General features: G+C 36.9%; 1 protein-coding gene across 2 annotated transcripts in view; it reads left to right on the top strand.

Moving 5' to 3' along the window:
- Nucleotides 1–1,657: 1,657 nt before the first annotated feature.
- The window catches only part of CDH18 (cadherin 18), a gene marked incomplete at both ends in the record, with an annotated part of 175,715 nt that continues 151,855 nt past the window's right edge, over nt 1,658–25,517 (top strand). For both annotated transcript variants that reach the window (XM_082335404.1, XM_082335403.1), the window contains one exon: nt 1,658–1,885. In XM_082335404.1, the coding sequence (XP_082191530.1) occupies nt 1,658–1,885 (228 nt within the window). The remainder of the gene's footprint in view (nt 1,886–25,517) is intronic.

Genomic DNA, 25,517 nt, shown 5'->3' with positions numbered 1-25,517 from the left:
ATATGGAGGTAAGAAGCAGGGTAATACTAAATGTCTAAAACTTTCTTTCCTCAGTGGAAAATACCACACAGAGTTTCTTTTTTAACTCCTGCCCAGTCGCAAGAGACTGGAGTTCTTTCTTCAGCATAACCCACTGTCCTGAACCACATAATAGCAATGGAAAATATGTCCTTTCTGAGTATTTCTAATGTACAGCAGTCTTGAAGTATTCCTCCATTATTCTGATGAGAAACTGTACTTAGATGAATACAGAAGAAAGTATGGTTGGGTTTCCATTATTATTATGGATTTGAAAGAAGCATAAGAGAAAAAAAAATGCAGCCAAAAGATGGTTGATGAGCTTCCTTCCACTGCAGTATTTTTCCACCTGATTTCTAATTTCTTGTTTCGTTCTTCTTTAGAGATTTTGAATTTGTTCTGTTGGGTTCCCCTGAAACCTAGAAACAAAATTAGTTTCATTGTGTTTCTGTTTACATAACTGGTAATGGCTTTATGATACTCAAACAAAGCCAAAATTAGAAGGTAGTTCTAATTTCTGTAGATTTAGTTGCATGTTTTGAGACTCCTGATTGACTGATCTTTGATATCTTCAGATAACTGAACAAATGGTTACATTAGGGTAACTATTTCTCTGAGGCTGTAGAGTTATTTTATTACTTTCAAGGTACTTTGCTTTAAGCGCTACATCAACTTCCATGCCCATTTTCACATTTTACTATTGTAGTATAAAAGGTTACATTTTCCTTTTTGAAGCTGAGAAAATATTAGATGCTTTTATTAAAAGAATACTGATCATCTAAACACCAGTACCTGAACTTTCTGTCAGTATGAAATAATTTTCTGAGGTTCCAGTATAATATTGGTTGGAATTTCTCTAAAGCACAGGGGGTAAAAGTGCACATTTTGACTGAAAGTTCCTGTCAGTATGCTCTAATATTGACTTAGAATCCTCAAAGCCCCTTTTGGAGGCTTTCTTTCGAAACCCATGGTAGCTTTGATATTTTTCACCATGTTGGATCTCTGTGTGGTGTACGGAAGATCAAGAACTCATGTGAAATGAATTACCAATCACTATCTATCTAATGACACTGTAGCAGAGATTTTATTTTACTGCCAGACCTGGGCAGTGATTTGCAGGTAAAGGCCAAAGGAACTGTCCTGAATCATCTAGTTTTTAATAATGTAGATGTTTTCATAGCTTGGAAGAACCATGCTAATTCTTAAGGTATTTTAATAAAAACAATCTGAAAACACTTTTACAGGAATGACTGAAAAGAAATTTTAGTTACAATGAGAGTCTTTTAGAGACTGGTTAGTACAGCTCTGAGTGTAATCTAAGGTCAGAAACCTGAAAATTGTTGGTTTTAGTGATGAGTAAGTGGCTTTCTTTTCTTTCCCTATTAGATAGAAAATGGTCGGCTGTGGAAGTCTATTGTGAAGACCTCAGAAGAAATATCAATTTTTCCAGTCAGCTTTTCATAATGTAAATATAATTTGAGCTTTCCCAAATGGGCAGCTAAACCATGAACAAGCAGAAAAACCCATTTTGGACTGTATTTCTGAACCAGGCTTCACCTTCTGTCTCGGGAACTTATTAAAGGATTACAGCTGAAAAAGACAAAAGAAAGAAAAGCTTGAACAGGAAGCTTATCCTACAATGAGAATTACAAGTACATCTTGTATCTGCCCAGTCCTAGTTTGTCTCTGTTTTGTGCAGAGGTGTTATGGAGCTGCTCACCATGGCTCCATCAAGGTGACTAGAAATCAAACCAAACACGTAGAAGGCGAAACAGAAGTGCATCATCGTCCCAAGCGTGGATGGGTGTGGAATCAGTTCTTTGTTTTAGAAGAACACATGGGACCAGATCCTCAGTATGTAGGAAAGGTAAGGTCGTTGTCTTCTTTTTGGTTTTGGGTTTGGTTTTCTCATGCCCTGAAATATGGCATTGATAAAGGAAAACCAAGTATCTCCTTAGATGGCACCTCCTTTTTTAAAGGAGGACACCTCTTGGATTGCTACATGCATGCACAGTGAACTTGCCAGTTGTCTATGTATACTTTCTGTGTTTATTATAAAGAAAAAAAGATAAATAAAAGTAAATAGGAAGAAGATATTAAAATATGATAAAATAGCATTTATTCTGATCTCAGCTAAACATGGAGTGAGTGCAGCTGATCCTCTTACATCAGATTCTGTAGAACCCCAAATGCATGCAGCTTAAATACGTCACTGCTAAAGACTTTTCCAGACTATTTCAGAATAAGATTCAGTTCTACTTCAGGCAATATTATAAATACATTCTAGGCTCCATAGGCTATTCATTCCACTCTGAGGGTACAGTGGAAAAGGACTCCTCCAAAGGGAAATCCTCTGTGACTTTCTTCGTAAAAAGAGGCAGGAGGTGTGTTGTTACAGTTTCTCAGAAGCCTGTGAGAACAACAAGCCCTGCATTTATGTTTTGACATATATAGTGAGCTTCAGGCATAAAGTTCATGCTGATGCAGTTGTAGGCTGACCAACTGAAGCCTGGTTTATCATGTGTAATGTTGTCTGTATAGCTTGCATTCTAAATTTGTGTTAAAATAACACAAAACTCTCTATATAGCTTTATTGCAAGATTTATGACAGATGAAACTTTTCTCCCTGTTTCAGCATTATGATAGAATTTTTTATTATGTAATCTAGATGAATCTTAATTTCCTTAATGAAAATGGAGAATGTTGAATATGAGGGGTGAAGAAAGATGGTTAATGAGGATGAGGGCATGGAAAAGGAATTATTTCATTTTAGTTTGCCTTCACGTTGGGAATCCTGAGAATTATATCTTAAGAGTATGAAAAATATCCAAGGAAACCAGTAGCTTCTGAAATCACAGATGTCTGGTAGCAGGGGCTTTGAAATTTGAACAGTATCATCTGAACTAAAAACAGCAAGTGGAGCATCTGTATTTAAGACACTGTTAACACAAAAACAACAAAAAAAAATATTTAGTTATGCCAACCTTAGTAAAATACCAAGTATTTCAGCATACTGAAAATTGTTGAGATCTGTGCAGGAAATGTAAACCGGGGAAGGACCTTTCTAAATGGAGACAGTGGGTTGCACTGAAAGAGAAGCTTTTAAAATGGGTAAGGGGATGAGGAGATATGCTTCCCGACCCATCTTAGACTGATAAACATTTTCATGAATGGTTTTGGAATAGAAGAAACATTTTACAAACATGTTGCTGATGCAAAGCTATGGAGGAGAATCAAAAAATTGTCTGGAAAGAGCTAGACAGCATGAATAAGATTTGGATATGGAGGTATAGAGTAAACCTCAGGACCACAATGTGACAAGGCTCTTACAGAACAATATAATGAATTTCTGTTATACGCTACTGTTTTGTCAGGTGTAAGTGACAGAGGAAGAGAAAGATCTGATCACCAGATCAGTTATTGTCTCCACTGTCACACCTTAAAGAAGGTAAATATGATACTAAGCTGCAAAAGCTGTGATAATCAAAACAGAGATAAAGTGGTATTGAAGCCATTGTGAAAAAGAATGCTAACCTGTTTACTGCTCTGATTACTTTTGGCCAAGAAAAGTGAACTTATATATGAAGCTATACAGAGAAAATCAAATACTATGGGTGGGGTGGTGGTAGAGAGTAAAAGAGGTTTGTTTAATTACTCCCACAAATAATAGCGGAGAGCACGTATTATCCTATAAATACACTTCAGAAGAAACCACAAGGGAAAGAGAAGAGCTATTTAAGTTGATTCAGCTTTTTCTTGAAAAAATAAGGTTTTACTGGCCATGAGATAATTTAGAATGGAAGTAAGAAAATAAGTGAGATTCTGAAGGAGTCTACTAATAGGAAGAGTGGAAACAAAAATCTGAAGGGGTTTCAAAGTAAAGCGTGCTTGTCTTTATGAAAGCATTTATAAACAAGATTGCATGCAAGAACAGAGGCCTGGATTCAGTGAGCTAAAGGACTGTCCCTTTCAATTTTCTATTCCTATGATACCATTATATATTTTCTTTCATATTCTGACCACTCTATTAATGCTACATTTAGGGACATCAATGAATAGGATTTCTTCTAATCCTTCCTGGTCAGAATGTGACTACCTGCCTTGTTTGAGGACAGTTCTTCCTCTCTGCTTACCAGTTTTTATCCCCTTTTCCTCAGAGAATTCCCTGTGGTATTCATCATTTGCTACTCTGAGTACTTCATAACATTAGTAAGCTCATCTTTGCAGAAGCTTTGTGGGACTTGGAAGCATCTGTACTTTGTGTTCCATTTGTTGTGATGGTTGTGATGACCTGATTTACTGCATAGATCAATCGTATTAGCTCAGGCATCTATTTTTAATTCAGAAAAAAAGAAAGCCTGGCTGAGACTGACATAATATTAGCAATTAGGAAAATTTCAGTGGCGGTCGTTGTGCATGATTTCCCTTTCATTTTGAAAAATAGATGTTTTACTGATGTTACATTTAATTGTACACACTTCACCGAGGTCTCATTCTACGTGCCTTTAATATGACAAGAGGTTTTCATGCAAAGCCCCTCGGTTTATGAAGCAAGGCTATGTGAGCGGTGCCCTTTAATTCCAGCCTTCTGTTCGGTGGCAGCACGCTATCAATTCCGTCAATTATTAATTCTGTAGACTACTCTGCTTCACTGGTCAGAGTTTTCCCATTTGATATCTGTCCTTTCACATTTTTCACACCCAATTTGGGAGTAACATCACAGAAAGCAGAGTCATTATGTACAATGCTGTTATAATGATTACAGTCATTGTCATGGAAATGCACACTGAGGACAAGAACAGGGTAGGCCTGCAATGAAACTGGTAAGGTTTCTCATTCTTATCATGAAATGACTGTCAAGAGGATGGATTAATTTACTGTCATCATCTGTTATACAGCAAGTGTTAGGACAACAAGTCATCATTATATTTTAATATCAAGCATATCCCCATTTCTCAGTCATTATTTCTTTTCTCTAAAAAAATGTCATTTGGAGACTGGAAATCTGTATAAAATTAATCCGTATTAGCCATACTCAGAAGGTTTTTATAGGAGCATGGCAAAACACAGGTCCTGGAAAGATGAGGTTGTGGTAGAAATGAGAAATGATCCTTTTATAGATGTTAAGTATTTTCTGTGGTTCTGGGATTATTAAGCTGGTTCGCTGCTGTTGCACTCGGGGTAAGTCTTCAATGTTTCAGGGTTTGCTTTCCTGAACAAACAACTCCAAAAACAGTATTGTATTAAAAAAGGTATCTTTAAAGAATTTAAAACCACAGTGACTTCTTCTTCTAAAATGATGAATTATTTGGGGAGGGTTTCTTGAAAACTTCCCAATGATCAATAGTATCTAACAATGTTAGTTCTGACAGACTGCTCATCTGTGGGTGCAAGTATGCGTGTGTGGGCATGCAATGGAGAAACTGTGGAAATTTGATTAAGTGGGAACAAATATCCTTGTCTCAAATAAGCAGCTTGAATCCACAGAACTGAGCTTTCACTTACGTGAGACTTCTTGTCTTTTGCATCTCTCTGGTGAAAACTATTCTAATGAAACCATACGCGTGAACGCTGAAAAGGGCAGGGCTAGTGAATGCACCATGGCCTGGTGAGGAGCTGGGTACCGACTGCACCAGCTCAGAGGAGTGAAGATGCTCCTGAGGAAATCTAGAAAAACGTGTGCTGTAGGGCTGCGACCTTTAACATTTCTCAGTTGCCATGGCTGATATAGTTTGCATTTCTCTCACATTTTCTGCATGCTTCCAGGTTAGATAATTCATGTGTTAGGATATGGAAAGCAAATAACAAATGAAGACTTCTAGGAAAGAAGAGAAACAGAGGACATGTTTCAGTCCATAACGTTCTTCATTTTGAACCTTCACACCTCTTTGTCTCCAGAAGGTCATCTACTTCTGATATTTCTTAAAAGTGAGTTGCACTGGAAGCAGGTCGTAACTACACATTCACTGTCCTTTTTACTTTGGAGAGAGAAGTAAATGTGCAGTGGTAAAGGGAAGACCAGTGTTGGTCTGAGGCTGCATGGGTCATGCTAGTAGAAGGAATAGCAGAGGAATATAATGAACAAGAACGACACTTGATTTCTTTGTGGACCCCTTGGATCTCTGAAATACCAAACGTATACCTCTTAATCCACTTCGGATATCCTCTGAAGGGTAAATAAGAATGGCTTTTTTTATTTAGTTCATACATTTTTACCTGTAATTCAAAAACACTGTCAGATATGTGTTGATGGGGGAGATAAGGAAGCATGGAACAGTTGGAAATGAGTGTGAATACAGGAAAGGGAAGAGGAAAGTAACAGCTTTTAAAATGTCCTGAAATTATGGTACTGAAAATTAGATTAGGAAAGAAATTCCAGGTGTTATATTGGATTTTCAAGGTAGTGATTCTAGTAATTTGTTATTTTACTCTTGAAAACAGAAATACAGCATAACAGACTTGTCATTCAAAATTCTTTTTCAAAGTAATACGGTGACATGTCATTGCAATAAATTAGTTCTAATACAGGAGAGTGAATCTAATCTTCCCTGATCATATCAAGACAATTTCACATCTCAGATTTAATGGCAGTAAGGGGAAAATATGTATACTTTAGAATAAGTGATAAGGAAGAAACAAAAACGGAGTTTTACAATTAAAATGCTTTTATTCAATGTTAGAGGTTTACATAAAATAAAGCATATCATGTTTCAGCATTTTAAACGTAAGCAAACCGTTCCAAAATTTATTCTGATAAAAAATGTTTTTCTGTTATGATAAAGAAAATGAAAAAGAAAGTGTAGATGTTATAGTCTAAAGATTTTGCGCATGGCTTGTTAGCCGTTATCATGCCTTTGTAAAAAGGTGTACAAGTGGCATAATCAGCATCTAGAATAACGTGCATTTCATTTCCTACCTTTTAGGTTGCTAGTTTCACAAATAATGCATTTAGATAAAATAATTTTCCTCTATAGCTAGCAAAAAGGTGGTAGCAATAACAATCTAAATATGCAAGCACAGATTTTTCTGTTCCTTTATGAACTTCAGTTGCTTCTTTAAAATTTTATACTAGAATAGACCTATGTAGAAAATAAAGTAAAAATAAAAGGATAGGCATTTTGGTTCAGCAAGCCTTAAAATCACATATTTCATTTGTCTAGTGTGAAAGAGATTAACTTTTTAATTCTTCCAGCGTTCTTAGAAAGGGAGAAGACCAACATTGAATTAATGTACTTAATATTTCAGCAAAGATTTTAGCTTCACGATTTTTAATTCAATTTAAGACTGAGATGTCTCCAGCTTCTTCTGAACAACCTCTCAGCAAATCTGTGAGAGACTGAGATTCTGGATATTTGCACTGAAAAAGTAGAGGTTTGTATTTTTATTAGAGCCCTTTTAATTTAAAAAAATCTTCCCTGTTACAATTTCTCCATAGGTCACTAATCTCAGATATTATAGTACTTTCTATTTACTTCTGTCTTTATGGTTTTCTGCTCTCTGATTACTCAAAATCATCTTCTTCCCTGTTACAGCATTTTCATTGCATTAGGTCACTAACCTCAGATTTTACAGTACTGTTTATCTATTTTGATCTTTATGCTTTTCTGCTCTCTGATTACTCGGGTCCTACTTCTTGTCACCCTTACTGTTGCTAAATAACCTTTTGATTCAGTGCCATTGAAGTTAATAGAAAGCCGACACTGATCATATAGGACAGTACCTATTTCTTTATTCTCCTGTCTGTCTCCCACTGTTGCTCAGGGAGCAGCCTAACCAAGAAACAGAGCCCTCTCCATCTTAACTGCTGTCATCAAATCTGAGGTCACTATTGCGCAACAGCATATGATCCTGTATCATGTCAGCCATCTCATTTTCTACTTTATTTTTACAAAAAGCTAATTCAAGACTGTTGCCAACCCAAAAGCTTTTCAAAATAAAAATGTGTGTGCACTTGATTTTTTTTTTGAGTTCTGTTGGCACAGACAGCCCCCTTTGCTGCCTCCATGCTGATAGTAACCCTGCCTTTATTCAATAACTGTTATTTGGTTTCTTTTTGAGAGGCTGAGGGCACGTTATTCAAATTTTACAAGTCATGGAATGCTGTGGACCTTTAGGTTTTATTTATTATTTTTAAAGTGGAAAGTCTAAACATTCAAAGGTTATTTGGGGGAAAATCAAACTCGAGGGAAGAGAGTGCTTTCATCATCCTGATCAATCTGACTTTCTTCCAGTGTGTTCAGCCATATCTGAGGTTTCCTGAAGCATAGTACTTGCATTGCAGTCCTTTGACAGAAAATGGCTATATACAGACTGACAAGGGCATTTTGACTTGACAGACCAACCAACCAAACAGAAAAGCATGAACATATTGAAGTTCAGTCCTAGTCCAAAGACATGGGATAAAGTGTTTACCTAGTTTAACTTCATTTAAATCAATATGGAATTGCACCAGGAAGAAACTTGGTCTTTTATGTTACAACAGCAACATAGAATCTAGTATGTCAAAGTAATAACTGTTTTTGTGAGGAAGCTTTATACAGTCTGTCAGTTCCATATTGCAAAACATCAGTTTGCTATGTGGAGACTGTTATTTCAATTAATGGTTCAAAATAATTTTCTCAAGGTGATCTAATCTTCCCCAAGATTCTTGTGGACTGAAAAAGTCTGTACAAAACTTGACCTCTTTTTTTTTTATTCTTTGCTTCTTACCCTTTCATGATTTTGACACATCAGCAGCTCAAGTTTTGTGGCTTTTACATGTTCTTTACACTGAATGACTATACTGATGAAACCAATGTCTTTTAGGTGGAACTGCCATTTCTCACTTAAATGTGTTAGTAATTTTTTTGTGGGGAAAGCCAGCCTTGTTCCTGCCTAAGCTATTTAAATTTTTCATTTATTAAATGGTATTGCCTTTAAAAACTAGGGCAGAAGCCAGACATTGCTGAAGTTGTCTCTTGTTTTTAGGGTGGGTGCTTCTTTGTGTGTTAGTAGTTTTTTTGTTGACGAACTGCAAACTACAATTTGCATAACAAACAGGATTTTTTTTACCAGAAGGTCAGTGAAGACAATAAGAAAAGCTATGCCATTAGCAAAATTAAAATCACCTACCTTAGTGGTGGTGAGGAATATGATGCTTATATTTTAAATATCTACACTTTTCTGTTAGTTAAATGACTGGAAAGGTTCAAGGCAAGAGAACTGAGAGAATCTTATTGACTTGTCATGTCTATGTAAAATGACCATGCTAATCTTTATCTCTAGTAATACTGGTTCTTGATACAGAGCCTCAGTGATGTTAATCACTCTATTGACATTCTGTAACATTTCAAAAATTTCTACAGATTACTAAGTGCTTTCCTCATGTTACGTTTTTGAAATGTCAAAAATTAAGAAATACCTGCAGCGTGTACAGTCTTAATATTGTGACACACACATACTTTGTGCATGTCAAAAATCACAGAGGGATGAGGTGTGGCACAGTATGAGTTTAAATTCACCTGATGAAGAAATTAATCCATTACAGCTGTCGTATATCCTAGAGATTTTTGACAGATCCCTTTTGTTTTTAAAACATGGTAAGTGTTACATGCAGTCAAAGGAAGATGAGTTCCTTTGGGTTAGAATATGAAGTAATTGAGTTTGTGTCTGAAGTGAATACTAGATAAATATTTTAAATTCTGCTTCTGTACAATATTTAGGTTAATTTGCAATATGTACTATGTAAAGTATCTCGTACTTATTTGTATTAAAGAATAAATAAATAATGTCTGAAAGCAGGAAGTACCATGATTACTCAAAACCACAGGTACGTCTAGTGTGGTCACTGGTGAACTTCAGTGAATGCTTCCCCTGCTGTTGTTTGGTTTCCCTTGTGAATTTTCTGGTCTTTAGTAATATGCTGTTTCCTTCAGTCAGAACACTTACAATGAGGTTAGATTATAACAGATCGCCCTCCTTCATCTAGCCCTTTTTTTTTCACATTGCTTATTGGTAATGATGATCCCCGGTAACCCTCAAGTTCTTGTCAGCTTTGGCTGGTATTGTCCGGGGCTTCAAAAGCCACGGGCCCCAGGGGCACCAGTGCGGCACTGTGCGTATAAACACGTGTGTAGTGATACACACGCGGAGGCTGGATTGCATAGGCATTGCTTCTAACACAGTCCATGTTTCCTTAGACAAATGTAGGTTGGTGTCGAACTCAGAATTAATTTATTGATTCCTCCAGCTGAGTGACTGCCATGAGGTTTTTGGAAGCTGCACATTTTATTGGTTTATTACTACTTTTCCTGGCTGTCATAGTGACCTTTACAAAACATACCAAGTTGTGGCCCTTTCATGGAACTGTTTTGAAGTGAGGGCAGCTTCTCTCACTGAGAGGCTCCTTCCAGTTCATGGAAAATAAAGACTTATTCTCTATGTAGTCTTAAATGGAATTTGACAAAGTATTACAATATGTCCTCATCTCCCTACTATGAATCACGTTGTGTACAGCAGGAAGATAACTGCATCAGGGTGCAGGTGCCCAGCTGCCGGCAGCAGCGCCGGCAGCAATAGGGTCTGCAGGGGCGGCCCCTGTGCGGAGCGGCCGGGGCGGCCCCAGCCGGTTCCCGCCGGCTCCAGCGGCCCCAGCGCCGGGCCCAGCTGAGCCCCTCAGCCCCGGGCGGGCGCCTCGGGGAAAGCCTGGGTGAGGACGGGCAAACGCTGCCCGGCAGCCGGGGCTGAGGGCGGCAGGGTGAGAAACGGCCCTGCGAGCCCCGAGGGGGGAGCGGGAGGAGGGGAGGGGGGGCTCCGGGCGCCCCGGCAGAGATTCCCCTGCGGCCCCGGGAGAGGCCCCGCGGGGGCAGGTGTTTCCCTGCGGCCCCTGGGAAGGCCCCGGGCTGGGGCAGGGGAAGGTGCGAGGAGGGAGGAGCGGCAGGGAGGAGCTGCTGTGGGCTGACTGCAGCTCCCTGTTTCCCCATCCCCCTGCGCTGCTCGGGAGTGAGGAAGTAGGGGAGTCGGGAGTGAAGGGGTGCAGGTGAGCCTGGGAAGAAGGAGGCTGTGGGGGGAAGGTGTTTTAGTTTTTTGTCTTTTTTTCTCACCATCCAACTCTAATTGGCAATAAATTAAATTAATTTTCCCCAAGTCAAATCTGTCTGCCCATTGTGGTAATTGGTCAGTGATTTCCCTGTCTTTATCTCGACCCATGAACTTTCTTTCATCTTATTTTCTCCCACGTCCTGTTGAGGAGGGGGAGTGAGACAGCAGCTGGGTGGGCGTTCAGCAACCAGCCAAATTTGACCCACCACGAAGCTGGTGTACTGCAACTTGCCTTCTCTGTAATTGCATCTTTAACTTATGTCACGCTCTGTATGCATAGCTTCTGTCAATTATTATATCAAAATTATGTAAAATCACAAAATAGTTTCTGTATTAAAAAAATCATGAAAGAGGTGGTGCATCAGTTACATCCATAAGATGTGGCAATGAGGAAATAAAGATAATTCTGCATCCTTTTATATTTATCGTGAACTTGGTAGCCTCATTTTTAAGGATATTAACCAGCTAATCTTAAATCGATAGGTGATGAAGCTGAAGATATGCTGACAAACTCGAATATGAATTAGCATGCCCGTTACTTCTCAAGTACCTTCTCAACCTTATTTTGAGAGGTGCTCATTCACGTTCATTGCCTGTGTGACTTTTCATGCCTATATGCCTTGTTTTCTGTTTAAAGATGCTGCTGCATCATTTGGCTATTCAGTATATTTTATCAACTCATGTGAGATGTATTTATAAAAGGAAATGTTAACTGGACTTTTACTTAGCTTGTTTACACAATGACAGGAACACTTCTGTTGAATGATTGAAACTCTAGATTAAATAATCCTATTTACTGTATATCAGGCTACAAAGATTTAAAAAAGTACAGGAAGTCGAACATGATAATTAGGCAAATAGAATGCACATCACCACAGCTAGGTATTTTCTCCTTTTTTCATCTAGAAGGATGTGACAAGTGAAACGATGCAGAACATGCTTTAGCAGGAAGATTGCTGTAAAAGAATAGGGATTTCAGGTCTTGCAGCTTATTAATTCATCTCAAAATGTATGTAAAAAAGGTAAGTATGAAACTGCAATATTCCTAGACTCATAGTGGAGTTTGCAAAGGGTTATTTGTGTGGTGTATTCTGTACGGCACTGAAAGTGTTGACTCCTGTTGGTTGATTCTGAATGTATTGCCTTCTCAGCAATTGCTCCTTTGCCTTATTAGGTACTTTGCCTACATGTCATCTTTCAGTGGTATCAAAATTATGTGTAATGCCCAAATTGTATTTCTTTGTGTTCTAGAACACATGCACATTTTTTAATGACAATAAAAATTTGTTAGACAATAAGAAGTAAAGAAGGAGATCTAAAGTTTAAATTTAAAACCTCTCCATTCTTTCTAATCATATAGCACTTACAGAGTCTATGAAACTAAAATCACAGTGGTCAATTTTCAGATTAAGTGCCTTTGTAAATATTTAATTTCTAAAATGCGTAGGGTTTTTTTTCTAACTGTAGTGGAAAACACCAGCCTGTAAAAGCATGAAAGCACTGTTTCAGATTTTATTGATGTTTTTTGTTGTTGTTGTTGTTGTTGTTGTTGTTTTTTGCTTATCAGGATTAGCTCTAGTTGCTTCTTGACAAGCAGTTTTCATTTAAATAGTTATTCCTACAAGTTTATCAGATGCAACTTAAACAACATATTTTAAATGACAATGACATAAATTGACTTTGGAAAGTGCAGGGGTGATAGCTGCATTCAGATTATGCTCAACAATTTACAGACAAGAACCTGAGTGGAGGTAAATATGTGTGTCTGGGGTTAGAACAGAATACCCTTAAAGTTGTCTTTGTGTTCCTATGATCTTGGGTCCATTTGCTGAAGAGTCTACTCCCGCCAGAATTTAGATGAGGTTTTCTTAAAGACAGGTTGCCTGTATGGAGCTGTTCAAGACAGGAGATGGGACAGTTGCAAAGATGTTTCTCTGCAGAAAGGTATTATTAAAGGACTTGGAGAATAAGCTCACCAGAAGAGCTTGGTCTGACTCTGTTACTCAAGAGTAGTAGTGTAGCTGTCCTGTGTGTTGAATATTTGTATCAAATCTTCATTTTTCTTCTTACAATAGTTTTAAATTTTCCGTTAGGTTACAAACAAACAAAAATCCCAATCATCAGGGATAGTAGTTTGTATTCATAAACTTACACTTGGCATTTGCCCTGGGTTTACTGTATAATTAATTTGTGTGGCATGGGGTATTGGTATGTCCTTGTCTGTTTTGTTGTCAGATATGTGTAATCTTAACTGTTGCCAAACTCTGTGTGTTTGTTTTTTCTTCCAGTGAATTAGTATACTCGATACTTAAGGTATCAGTATAAGGAATACAGCTTTTTCAAAATCTGATACAAAAGACATACCAATAATTACAGTTCTGCTGAAGAGACCTTTTCAATTAGTCAAAGACCTACTTGAGCCATTCTGATAAAGTGTTGATAATAAAAGAGGTGCTATCCACAAACAGAACCCTTCCTTTAAATTAGGAAAGCCTGTTTAGGAAGAGGTTTCTGTGTATGTTTACAAAACAAATAGAAATGCTTATAATCAATATAAATATAATCTCTTTTGGAATGCATGGTGCATTTTTTAAAATAATTTTTTAATATGTTTGTATTGCTATATTTAGTTTACTACTCTAATTACAAATTTTTATTGTAAAATTTAATAGTATCCTAAAGAGGTATAATTTTGGACCAGGTACAGTATTACAGAAGCGATGTTTGCGCACCCTGTATATATGAATACTTTCTATCTGAAAGGCTTGGGTCAAATCATGACAACGTAACCATTTCAACAAATCAAAGAGCATCTGTATGGATGTTTCAGATTAAAACTAGAAGAACATTGTCATTACCCTGCTGACTGGAATAAAAAAGTTGCTGATGATGTGCAGGATGTTCAGATAGCTTCTAAGGCAGGAAAAATGCAGCAGTAATGGGGGACTTCACTTACTCTCTGGAAGGCAGGATGAATTTTACATTGAGGTTGAACTCTAGTATCAAAAGGCTCTAGCCATAATAAATGACTACTTCATACATTATCTAGTCATCAAATCTCCAAAAGAAGAACTAAAGCTAAACTTGGTCTTATGTAATGCTTAAAGCAAATGCAAAGCACCTGCCAGAAAGACGTGAAGGGCTAAAGGAAGTTGGAATGACTAAATGGCACAGTAGAGAGGGCAAATAAAGGCAGAGACTTTTAAAAAAAGTGCGGTTGTTTCCAAATGAGAGAAATAGAAAGGACTGAGAAATCTTGAATGCTAATTGTAAAGCACAGTAGCCCATCAAAGAAAGTTTGAGGAAAAATTTGCAATTAAAAAAAATTAATTTTTTTCGTTAGAAAAAAAGGATGAGGAAGCCTACCAGAGACTGTTGTGCCAAAAGACAATGGGGGTATAAAAGGTGTAAAGAGAGCAAAATAAGGCTGTTACAGAAAAGCTACAAGAATTTTTTAAGATCTGTTTACCATGGGAGACCTTGGAGAGCACGGCACAGTAATTTTATTAGGAATGCTTCAAAGGAAGAGTCTCAAACTGAGGCATTGTGGAAGAGGCTATGGAACAAATCAACAAATGAATACTAATTAATCACATGTACCTGGTGCAGTAATCCAAGAAGAAATACCTAACTCAATAGCTTTTTATATTAATACTTACTTAAATCTACTTTGGTATCTGACCAAAATGTGCAGTAATATCAATATAGCAAACAAAGAAACAAACCAAAAAAAACCAACCTCAAAAAAAAAAAAACAAACAACCCAAAAAACCAAAACAAAACTGGCATGTGGGGAAAACCAATGCCACTTAGCATTTAAAACTATTCATGGAAAGCAGGGTGAATAGCCAGGTGACAAATTTCATTAATTATACTAAGTTATTGAGAAGAAAAAAATGGGAAAGACCAGCCATAAAGAAATGCAGCAGATGGATCTTCCAAGACTGAGTGAAATTCAGTACAGATAAATGTAGAATGGGGCATATGAGCTGCAGCTGTGTTGAGCAGTTTTAACTGAGTTGACAGTTACCAGTCATTAACAAGACTGTAAGGTTGTATTAGCTCTAAGGTAAACCTCTGTCAGCTAAGTGCTTAGAAACAATCCAATGAACAAACTGAATATTAGAAATCATTAGGAAGGGAAAAAAAAAAAAAAACAGCACCAGATATCTTACTGTATAAATCCACAGTGCACCTGTGTCTCAAACGCAAAGCATACTTCTCATTTTCCTATCCTTTTCCCCAGTCTTGCAAAAGAAACATTTCTGAGAAGGGCTACAAGGCTGATCTAATGTATAGAACAGTTTCTGTATGAGCAGTGACTAATTAGACCATCAAACAGTCACCTTTATTTGAGAAACTCCACATTTTCAATTAACAACTTCAAGTCTGGAATTTCGTTGTTTATTTACAGCTGTTGTCTTTCTGAGTACAGTATTTTTTTATGGGAAAGGATTGCTTTACTTTCTTGGAAGCAGTATGAGGAACACCCGAGTAGGGGAGGGCTCTTCTGACTGAAAAGAGATGAAGTGGGTTGGATAGTGGCTTAGACAGTCATAAGTAGTGTGAAGAATGTGAATCAGGAATGATTTTTCACTTTCTTTCCTTCCTACAAGCAGCAGGAATAATAAAAAAAAAAATGTACAACAGACTAGAAATAAAGAAAACAATGCAGTTCTTCACGTATGAAATTGGTAAAACTGCTTAGTATAGGATGCTTTGATGTTTAATGCCACATCAGTGTTCCTAATTAGTCTCTCAATAACAAACTGAGGTAATTCAGCAGGTAAAAACCATGGCACATTGAGATTAAGAGCAAGCCACAGTTTGACAGAAAATCCATGCATTCAAGAAGTCAGAGCTGTGTGTCCATAACTATAGATAGCTGAGCTTTAGCTCAAATAAATGTTAACAAAAATCACTTTTGTCCATCACATACCTATATCACAAAGATTTGTTGTCATACTAGATATTATTCCAAGCTTGATTATGTCAGAGGCTAGTACTGGTGAACTCAGCATTTCCAGTCCATCCTCCCTTCTTAGATAACTTCTCTTCTACATGTCTGTAATAGCATGAGCAAATCTTGTTTTACATTTTATTTGGAGGAAGTAGTTTCTCCATTTTTCGTCTATGTTGTGTGAAATCATTGTGACATGTTTCTTTCAGAGCACAAGGAATACGTTCATTATAGATAGTTTTTATATTTAAAGCAAACTGGCAATTTACAATGACTCATTCAAGGTTTGTTTTTATTTAAATCATTAATCATAAGGATCGTGTAAAATTGGGATGTAGATTCCAGGTAAAAGCTGAAATACATGCATAGTAGTATTGCTTATAACATTAACTACAGTTTGGGGGGGGGGAAAAAACAAAAACAACCCAAACCAAAAAAACCCTTCCATCTTACAAATGACTAGTGATACTCAGTGGCTCCAATTTAGTGTACTGTTTAGGAACTGAATTGTGTTGTTGGCTTGTTTGATTTGTTTCTTTCCAGTTTTGACTTCAGGGAGTAGACATTTGATACTTCTGGAAAATCACATCCCACTGAGAAGCTTCCATGTAGGAATTCCAAATCAGCGATACCCAGAGTTTTCTTCCTCCCATATCTTCATTTAAAAAGTGTTGCCAGATGTGAAAATTCTGTAATTCTTCTTAGTTGTGTCCACTTTCTTACTAATATAGCTATTAACCTTTACCTTGAACTATGCTGTCTTTCATCTATTATGTATCATTTTCCTCTTGGTGAATTCACTGCAGAAAGCAATACTTTTTCTTAAAGAGACATTTCTGTGTCCCTCAAATATAATGACTTCTCTGACTTCACCGTGGATGTTGATAGTTATTACAATGGTTAATAGTAGCAGAAAGAATGCATATCACCTAATCAGGCAGCATATATGTATATACTTGACTGGAAATCAAAAAGTTAGAGTAACGTTCCTGGTTCTTTCACAAGAGAGACATACTATTAAGTGGCAATACACAATGCCAGTAGTAATACACAGTAACCTTCCTATGGCTACTTCTTTTGATCTACTTATATATAGCTTTTGGAGAAGAGACATGATCTTACTATGTATTGTATACATTATCTGAGAAAATGGGACCCATGAGGTCCTACAGTATCGTAATACTTATCTCTGAAGCTGCTGTTTGAGCATAACTTAAGTAGTTTGCAAAGCTTGTACTGACCACTTACATGGTAAACAGATTTCTACCTGTCTCGGAACTGTTCTAACCTATAGAATATTAGCATTTATTTGTGTTGATTTTATTTTCTATTAGTTAATTCACCTTCACAGCATGTTTCTGAAACTTGGTTTTATGAAGAGTTCAACTGAGGCATTGGGAAGTAAACTGGGTTCCCAAAAACAAGAAGTCTGTTCTTCCCATCCCAGCATTTATTTAAAAAAAAAAAAAAAAAAAAAAAATTCATTTCAAAGTTTATTCCTCAATTTTGATTCAGTTGAATTGCATCTTTCTAGACCTCTTGCTCTAACATATACCGCCTGAGTACACATGGAGTGGCAGTCAGTTTTCCTGGCTCTTGGCACCACAACAGGCAAATGCTTTTTAAGTCAGACAGATGCAGACTTGTTACCAGTATCTATTCAAATATGGCTGAAGAACACAAAACAAGGGAATTAACAAGCAGTGTTGTACTCTGAAATGCTCATCACTCTACTGAAACCTATAATTAACAGGTAGTCATGCAGTGTAAAAGAAGGTTCTGCATCTACCATTTCCTTGTTTTATTCTTCTATGTGCAGATATTGTGCAGAGAAATCTGTATCTCTGCTGTCTTGATTTAGCAGAACATAAGCACTAAAGTGTTGGGAGATCTGCAGCCTACTAGATAGTAGGTATAGCATCTCATGCTAATGAATAACATCTGATATCGTATTAACATATTTAGGAGTTTTATGTGGTTATACTGAGTTTCTGAACAACTCTAGCAAATCATGCTAATGTGTCAATAATCTGAACTTCACAGACTGGCTTCTCGGGTGGTGTAAATGGCAAATCATTGGATTTGTTCTCTAAATTGTATTTGAAGATCTTGCCACATCTGTAGAGAATCAAGGAGAATTGTATACAGCATAATTGTATGTTGAGGTCTGTGTCCTAGTTGCCGTTTATTTCATGTACCATCTGAAGAGTTTCTGACAGAAACCAGTTATGAGTTTAGTCTGTGAACCTCTCCCAGAGGAGAGATCATGAATCAGCTTCATATAGTAAGATGTTTTGGGAAGCCTGTGTGGTTATAAGATGACATGTGAAGAACTTGGTTTCTCTTCTGTTAGTCATTGGAAAAATAGCATATGTGGAGCAAAAATGTGTGGGAAATACAGAACACAGCTTATAGTAGCAAGAGAAAGTGCAAGTGTTGAAAGAACTTACCCAGGTGGCCACTATTATAGAGTCTGTACGGGTTAATCTCAGAGCAGCCAGAGTTCAGGCATAAAATTACTTGTTTGGTCACTCTTCAGGATATTTCATCACTTTTTGAAAGCCGCCTGATTTGAGTCAGCTTTTTGAGTTCTGTCCCTCTTGCAAGAATATACGTATTTTTAGGCTTTTACATTAGTTATATGAGATGTGTCTGGATTTTGAAACAAATTAAAATGCTCACCTATGAGAATAAAATGGATGACTTGTTTTTGATGACTGTGCAGAACACTTTTTGTAATTCTTGTGAAGTTCCCATATCTGCAGATCACTGAGATTTGCCTATATTTTTTTTTTCTTGTTGCCTTTCAGTTGAAACAAAGCAGCTGCAAATCTGAAATGTTAGATGTAGCTCTGAAAAATGAAATTAAACTACAGAAGCTCTGGACTTCATCATAATCAGTATTTCTACTTTCTGGGAATTTTGCAGAACCCTGACTGACTGCAGAAAAGTTCCTGAGCATTGCACCAATGTTGTGTGGTTTTTATTAACATTCAGCTGACAAGCAGAAACGAAATTTGTAATTGACTTTTGTTTGATATGTTTTTGTTATGTGGAGGCAGCAGGACCTGGGTGAGGTAATGGGTAAAAGAATCTATGTTATTCATCCGCTGGGCATTTCAAACAGTGTAAAGGGACAATTCTTGACCATTCTTCAGAGCAAAGGACACACTGAGAAGCTATGTGGCTGGATTAATCATGCATGTGAGATGTACAACAAATACCACTTGATTAATTAATTGATTGATTAATTAACCATCATGTTTGTTGATTACATGAGTTGCAAGTGTCTTGATTTATGGCCTTTAATAGTGAATTTAGTTTCCTGACAAGGAGGGAAATTGAGCACCAAAGACATTTGTTTGTACATATGTATGAACCTCCAGATGAGGGAGAAGAAATGATTCCCAGTTCAACTCAAAATTTAACTATATGACTGGAAAATAAAATGTGTTGTAGGAGAATAGTGTTTCTTTTTCTTCTTAAATTGATTAGAAATGTGCAACAAGAACACCAGTGTTATATTTTGTGTGTATTTCACTGTTCCTTTTTATTTCCTCTTTTGTCAAAGATGTCAAGAATATTTTTATGGGTCAGATTCTCACATTATATTTTTTACATTGGATCTGAATATTATTTTCTGTAGAGCTACTTTATTCTGTGTGTTAATGTCTTTAAATTGGGGCTGCTTACTAGTTTTTTTTCCTGTTTTGCTTTCACAAATGCTTATCATGTTAAAATAGGTTTAACTGGCTATTAATTTTTTCTTGAAAGGAGGGGAGGGGGTGCTCTGCCTTGAGGAATTGGATAGCGTTCTGAGGGCAGAGTGGCAGCGGGTGGAGACAGCATCTGGAGTCAGGAGGTGGAACAGCGGAGAGCACTGCTGAAGGGTGCTCCCTTCACTGACAACAGTGATTTTTTTTGCCTGCTCCAGGATACTGCTAGGTCTCAGTCTCCTGTGAGGAGCAGTGCAAGCGGTGCATTCTCTCATATCTCAGGACAGCAAGAAGGATCATGCATGGAGCAGTGGTTAGTCATTAGCTAAAACAGGGAGAAAGGACGAGGCACAAGTATACACAAGAGAACTTGATGAGATGGGACTGACAGCCAGAGCTGGAAGCATGAGAACTGTGAAAGGACGGTAAAGCTTCAAATCAGTTTTGGCGTCACCCTTTATTTGCTGTTAAATTACCAGCTGCAATTATGAACCAGAATGAACGATCCTAATTTAAACTACACTGTAACCTCTCTCAGATCTTCAGATTGCCAGAACAGTGGAAAGGAGAATTACTTAAATAAGTGTCAGTACTGCTACATTTTTGATAGTATCTATAAGTTGAGTAATCCTACTGACTGACATTATCTTTCACAGTTTTAACCTTGCCCTTTTAAAAACAATAATTAAAAAAAATAACTGCTTTTAGGGTATCCATCAATGTAGAGATGCCTAAGAGCATTGGCGTTGTGCCTTTCTGTCCTGCCTGATCGCTGCAAAAGGGAAAGAAGCAGCTTTTGTCATGCTTGGCTTAAGAATAAGAAAAGATGGAACCCCTCTAAATGGGAGGATCTCCAAGCATTTGGGAAGGTCTCACCACTCTGTTGGAAGGGTGGGCAAGAGATGAAAGGACACATGCAACAAATAAGTATGTATCCCTATGAGTTCAAAATATGTTCTTTAAATGTTCCTCCATAATTAAGCCTCACCTCAGTAAAAGCTTCTGTTGTTGTTTGCAAAAGTGATGAAGTTCTTTTGATGAGCTTGTGTTGTGCATAAAGTATGCATGCAGAATACAGCAGAATGTTGCCCTGTTATGTGTGTACATATATTATTAAGAAAGAAGAGTAATTAACACGTGATAAATGCTCTAAATACTAGCATTAGTGGTATGGTCACACATCATTTTTTATATTCTTATGGGGGCTAATCCTAAACATAAATCTAAGTAGCTGTTTTAAGAAACATAAGAACATGGATAGATTTGTTATTTGTCAAACCTTACACCTCTTAAGAAATTTGAGCTAGAACAACGTTTCTTACAAGATGCTTGGTTTTTTGCAGATTTTGTTTGGCTCAAGAAAAATGCGTTGTGGTAGTATTTCAGGAGCCCTGCCTGTACGATAAATGAAGCATTCCTGACGTACAATGAAATAACGATTCCCTGAAAAAATGAGACAGTTTTTCAGCCCTTCATACATGCTAACTTTGAATGTTAGAGTCTGATTTATTCATAGAATTGAACTAGTTTACCTATCCTTAATCAAGGCAAGATCACAGATTAGAAGGAGATGATTTATATGTGAAATAGCTAAAATGCTTTTTAAAAAGGCCACCGAATTGTAGGTCAGGAGGAAACCTCAAGAGATCATCCGTTCCATAACCATAGCCTACTATGGCACCAGCTATGATTAAACCTTTCCAACAGATTTTTGTCTACTCTGTCTCATTTAATCAGTATTCTTTTGCATCATCTCATTCATTCATTCATTCATTTTCTCTCCTGCTCTCATTTTTTTTCCTTTTTTTTTGGTCTAAGCTGGTTGTCCATATGTCAGAGTTAGTGGTATATTAACTACTGAAACTACATGCACAAGTTGGGGATGTTGGAGAGAAAAAAACTATAATCCTCACAAACTAAAATTAAGTCATATCCAGAACTAATTAGCTAGAAATGTTCGTCTAGCTTAGCATGATTGTTAAGTGCATAGTTATTAAGTGTGCAGGACATCAGAAGATGTCCCAAAGGTCCCTGGTGTGGTACGGTCCGTACTGGACATTCCAGGGCCCAGCTGATTGTTTTCTGGAGCCCCTGAGCCAATGCAGCTTTTGCAGGGAGAGGTACATCTTCCATGCAGAGGCTCCTTGGAGAACACATGTATAGACTATTAGAAAAAAGGTATTTTGAATCTTGGGTTAGTAGGTAGTATTTCTGATAATCAAGTTGCAGTTACCTCACCAGCTAAGGTATTGAAATATGACCTCTCTCTTCGTCTTTTGCGTGAGGCAGGGGAACACAGCCATGAAAATAATTTGTACCTCTACCATGAAGAATAAGTTTTTTATTGTTTAAAGAAGTGAACAACTAAAGGAAGCACTTCAGGTTGGGGAAGAGGAGGAAGTTGTTACATATGATATCTTTACAGATTATTGCAATAACAAGTTGATTTTTTAACAAGCTTTTTTAACAGTAGAACAGAAAAGTTTTTCATTCCCCACTGTTGGCAGTTGGATAATATTAACAAAAATGTTAATATCATCATTGTTGTCATTGGAGAGGATTGTCCAGAATAGGAGTGAGAAGAATATTTTTTGTGACCAGACTAGTTTGGCAAAAATCTTCAATTGATTACTGAATATACACTGGAACTGAAATTGAAAGCTAGCTGAAATTCTTTTGTTGGATGTATTCATATACGGTAAGCCATGTTTACTGCTGGTCAGGGGTAGGTATGAAAAATCCATATTCACTAGAAAGAAATTGGCTGGTTTATTGTCAGGTAGTATTTTGTTTCTATTTCACAGGCTTTAATTTTTCCCAAGGATATTTTTAAGACCAAATGAAATTTGAAAAATAATTATTTTAAATGAGGAGAAAAAAATTACGGAACTCACAGAACGTAGCATGGGGTATGTGTAATGTAAGAAGTGAAATTACACAGAGAGAGGTAAAGCTATAACATTACTACTGTAAGACACAAATTGAAATAATCTGTAACTAAATGTGCTAATCCCAACGTGCTGTGGGCTATGAAGCTATTTTCTGGATTTTTATCATAAATTAAATTCTGCTTTCACAAGGCTTGCCTTGTCCTTTGAGACTTTCTCAAGCAAGTATTCCCTTCAAATGTTAATTTTCCGAATAATAGCATGATACTGAACGCACCATTGCCAGGGAGGAAATAAATAGCATGCAAACTCATGCTTTACTGAATGTCTGTGGCCTTGGTGTCTTTCTGCAAAGCTGTTATCACAGCCATATCATGTGCTTTAAGCTGACTACCAGAAGCTTTCTACTTTGTATTAGAAATACATGTAGAATTGTGAAAATTGCCTTAATTCTCTGTTCAAAAGAAAAGGCAAAATGGGAGTTCAGTATTGTAAAATATTTGTATTTCTAAGCTGTCTTTGCTCAACTTGATCAAGATTGTGTGTGTGCTGTATATGTAAACAGGTGTGCATCTGCCTTCACAGAATTAAATATGGATATTTTGGTGGGGAGGGGCAGGGTGTGTTTTTAAAGGGAAAATGCATTTGTTGCCTACCCACGGAGCCTTTGGCTGTGTTTAGGAAAGGCTGAAACACAGATGGCCCTGAGACAGAGAGCTCCTTAACTTTGAATTATTTACTTGAATGAAAATTCTATGTTGGCTACCTTAATTCTACAAGCAAACAGTTTTGGGTTTAGTTTCTTCTATTCGAATATTTCCTGTTTAATCATATGGGAGTGATAAGTGCATAAATTGTTATAATTTTTAATGAATATTTATCTATATATTGCTGCAAAATTACTTTTTTTTTTTTGCCATAAGTTTCTATAAACCTCTGTTCACTGCCCAGTATTGCACCCAGTCATCCTCCCAAAATCTCCATCTCATTCAGCAAAAATTTTAAATGCCAGAGGCTGATGTTTAAATTTTTATGCGTCCTTGGCATCACAGTTTATGAGTGCATTCAATGTGAATGCGGTTGAAGGTGGGCTTTTAGGAATTGTACTGCATGTGGAGCATACAAACAGATGAGTGTTACAGGCTAAGATGCATAGGAGAATACAGGGTAAAGGAGGGAAAACCAAAAGAAAGTGAAGAGGCGTGATGGCAGTTTTTGAAACATAGAGGGGTGTAAGGTAGCCTGAAGGACTTGAGGGGAGAGTTTGATCAGATGGGGATGTGATATCCTGAGCTGAGGAGTGGTACTTCTGTCTTTTTGCAGTAAAAGTTCAATATAACAAACCACGTGCCACCATTTCTTATTAAAAAAAAAAAAAAAAAAAAAAAAAGGTAATTCTACTCTGAAAACTCTGTCTGAACTCTTCACTTGAGAAAACTTCTCCCTTCGATCTCCCGTACCACAGAGTACTCTGCAGCTCAGAATTCAGCTTGGTCAAGAGGTCACTGCTCCCACCCTGACCTTGCTTACGCAGACAGCAGGGCCTGAGCAAGCAGTTAATAAGGTAATAGCCATCTTGTGTTTTGAGAACCATTTTACCCTGCCATTCATGACCTAGTGTGAATTAACACTATGGAGACTTGTACTACTTAGTGTGTAAGTAGTATTTTAACTACTTAATGTCTGCAGATGTTGCTGACAGCTGAAGGATTATCATTTGTTAGCTCAATAGGCCTTAATCCTCAGAACAGGACACATTATCTGCTTTTGTTCCTTTTTCATTCAGCTTGAATTTAGTCCTGGGTCTGAAGCGAGAGCAACTCTATTTTTTTAATATCTGTATCCAGATAGCTTGCCATTACATTAATGGTATCCAAGTAGCGTTATGTTGACATGGCAAAACATTGCATACCAGTGTCAACGTGATTGGTTCCCAGAAATGCCAAATACTTCAGAGGCAGTAAACCAATTGTATTCTTGAAAATATAATCAAAGAATGAAATAATATAGTGCTCTTTTCCAGGTCATCTAACTGCAGATATAGGAGATTATTCCACCACATACACCCCGTTTTCCTCCCCCCTTTTCAGTTCTGAAAATCTGAGGTCTGAAATTACAATTTTCTCCCTTTATGATTTTACCTAGGTTTATTTTTAAGATTTATGTCTTGTCATGCATTATATATATTTATAATATATGTTGTATGTGCATTATAAATCAGACGTCTTTGAAATTAATGTTTATTATTGAAAGAATAACTATTTTCCTTGGTTTTACCTACCAGCATTAATGGCCTGATCCAAAGTCCATTGAAAAGAAAGGAAAAGTATCAATGAAAGCAATAAGCAGCAATTCTGAATCCACTCCAACGAAATAAGTACTTCTCCCTTATGTAAAGCATTAGGGACTGTGGAATTCAGACCACAGGATATTTGTAAGGATAAGTATTTAGTACAATTTTTTTTTTTTTTTTATTTAAAAAGAGCAACCGTTTGATGGTTAAATAAAAATAAACGTATTTAAAATACACTCATTTTTCCCTTTTTCTAATTTTAAACATATGTAGGAAAAGTCAGGCATCAAATAATGACAGTTAGAAAATCTAGTTTGAAGCTTATTTCCCATAAATTATGACAAATTATATAAGACATCTGCAACATTTTTAAGATGACTTCTTTTGGAAGTAGTTGTAAGCGAGATAAAAAGTCACTCTAAAATAAAACAAAACTGGTTCAGTGCTAGTGTTACCAAAGTCTAATGGAAATGATTAGTGCCTGTTCTTCAGAATGTAGATTTTTTTTTTCCTACAAGTTAGGTCAACTCAGGAATTTATCCTTCTTATGAAAGACAAAATGC

The sequence above is a fragment of the Platalea leucorodia genome (assembly GCF_965183815.1).
Source record: "Platalea leucorodia genome assembly, chromosome: 1".
In the NCBI taxonomy this organism is placed as follows: domain Eukaryota; kingdom Metazoa; phylum Chordata; class Aves; order Pelecaniformes; family Threskiornithidae; genus Platalea; species Platalea leucorodia.
Note: the sequence above shows the minus strand (reverse complement) of the source record. Positions and strands in the feature narration are given on the sequence as shown.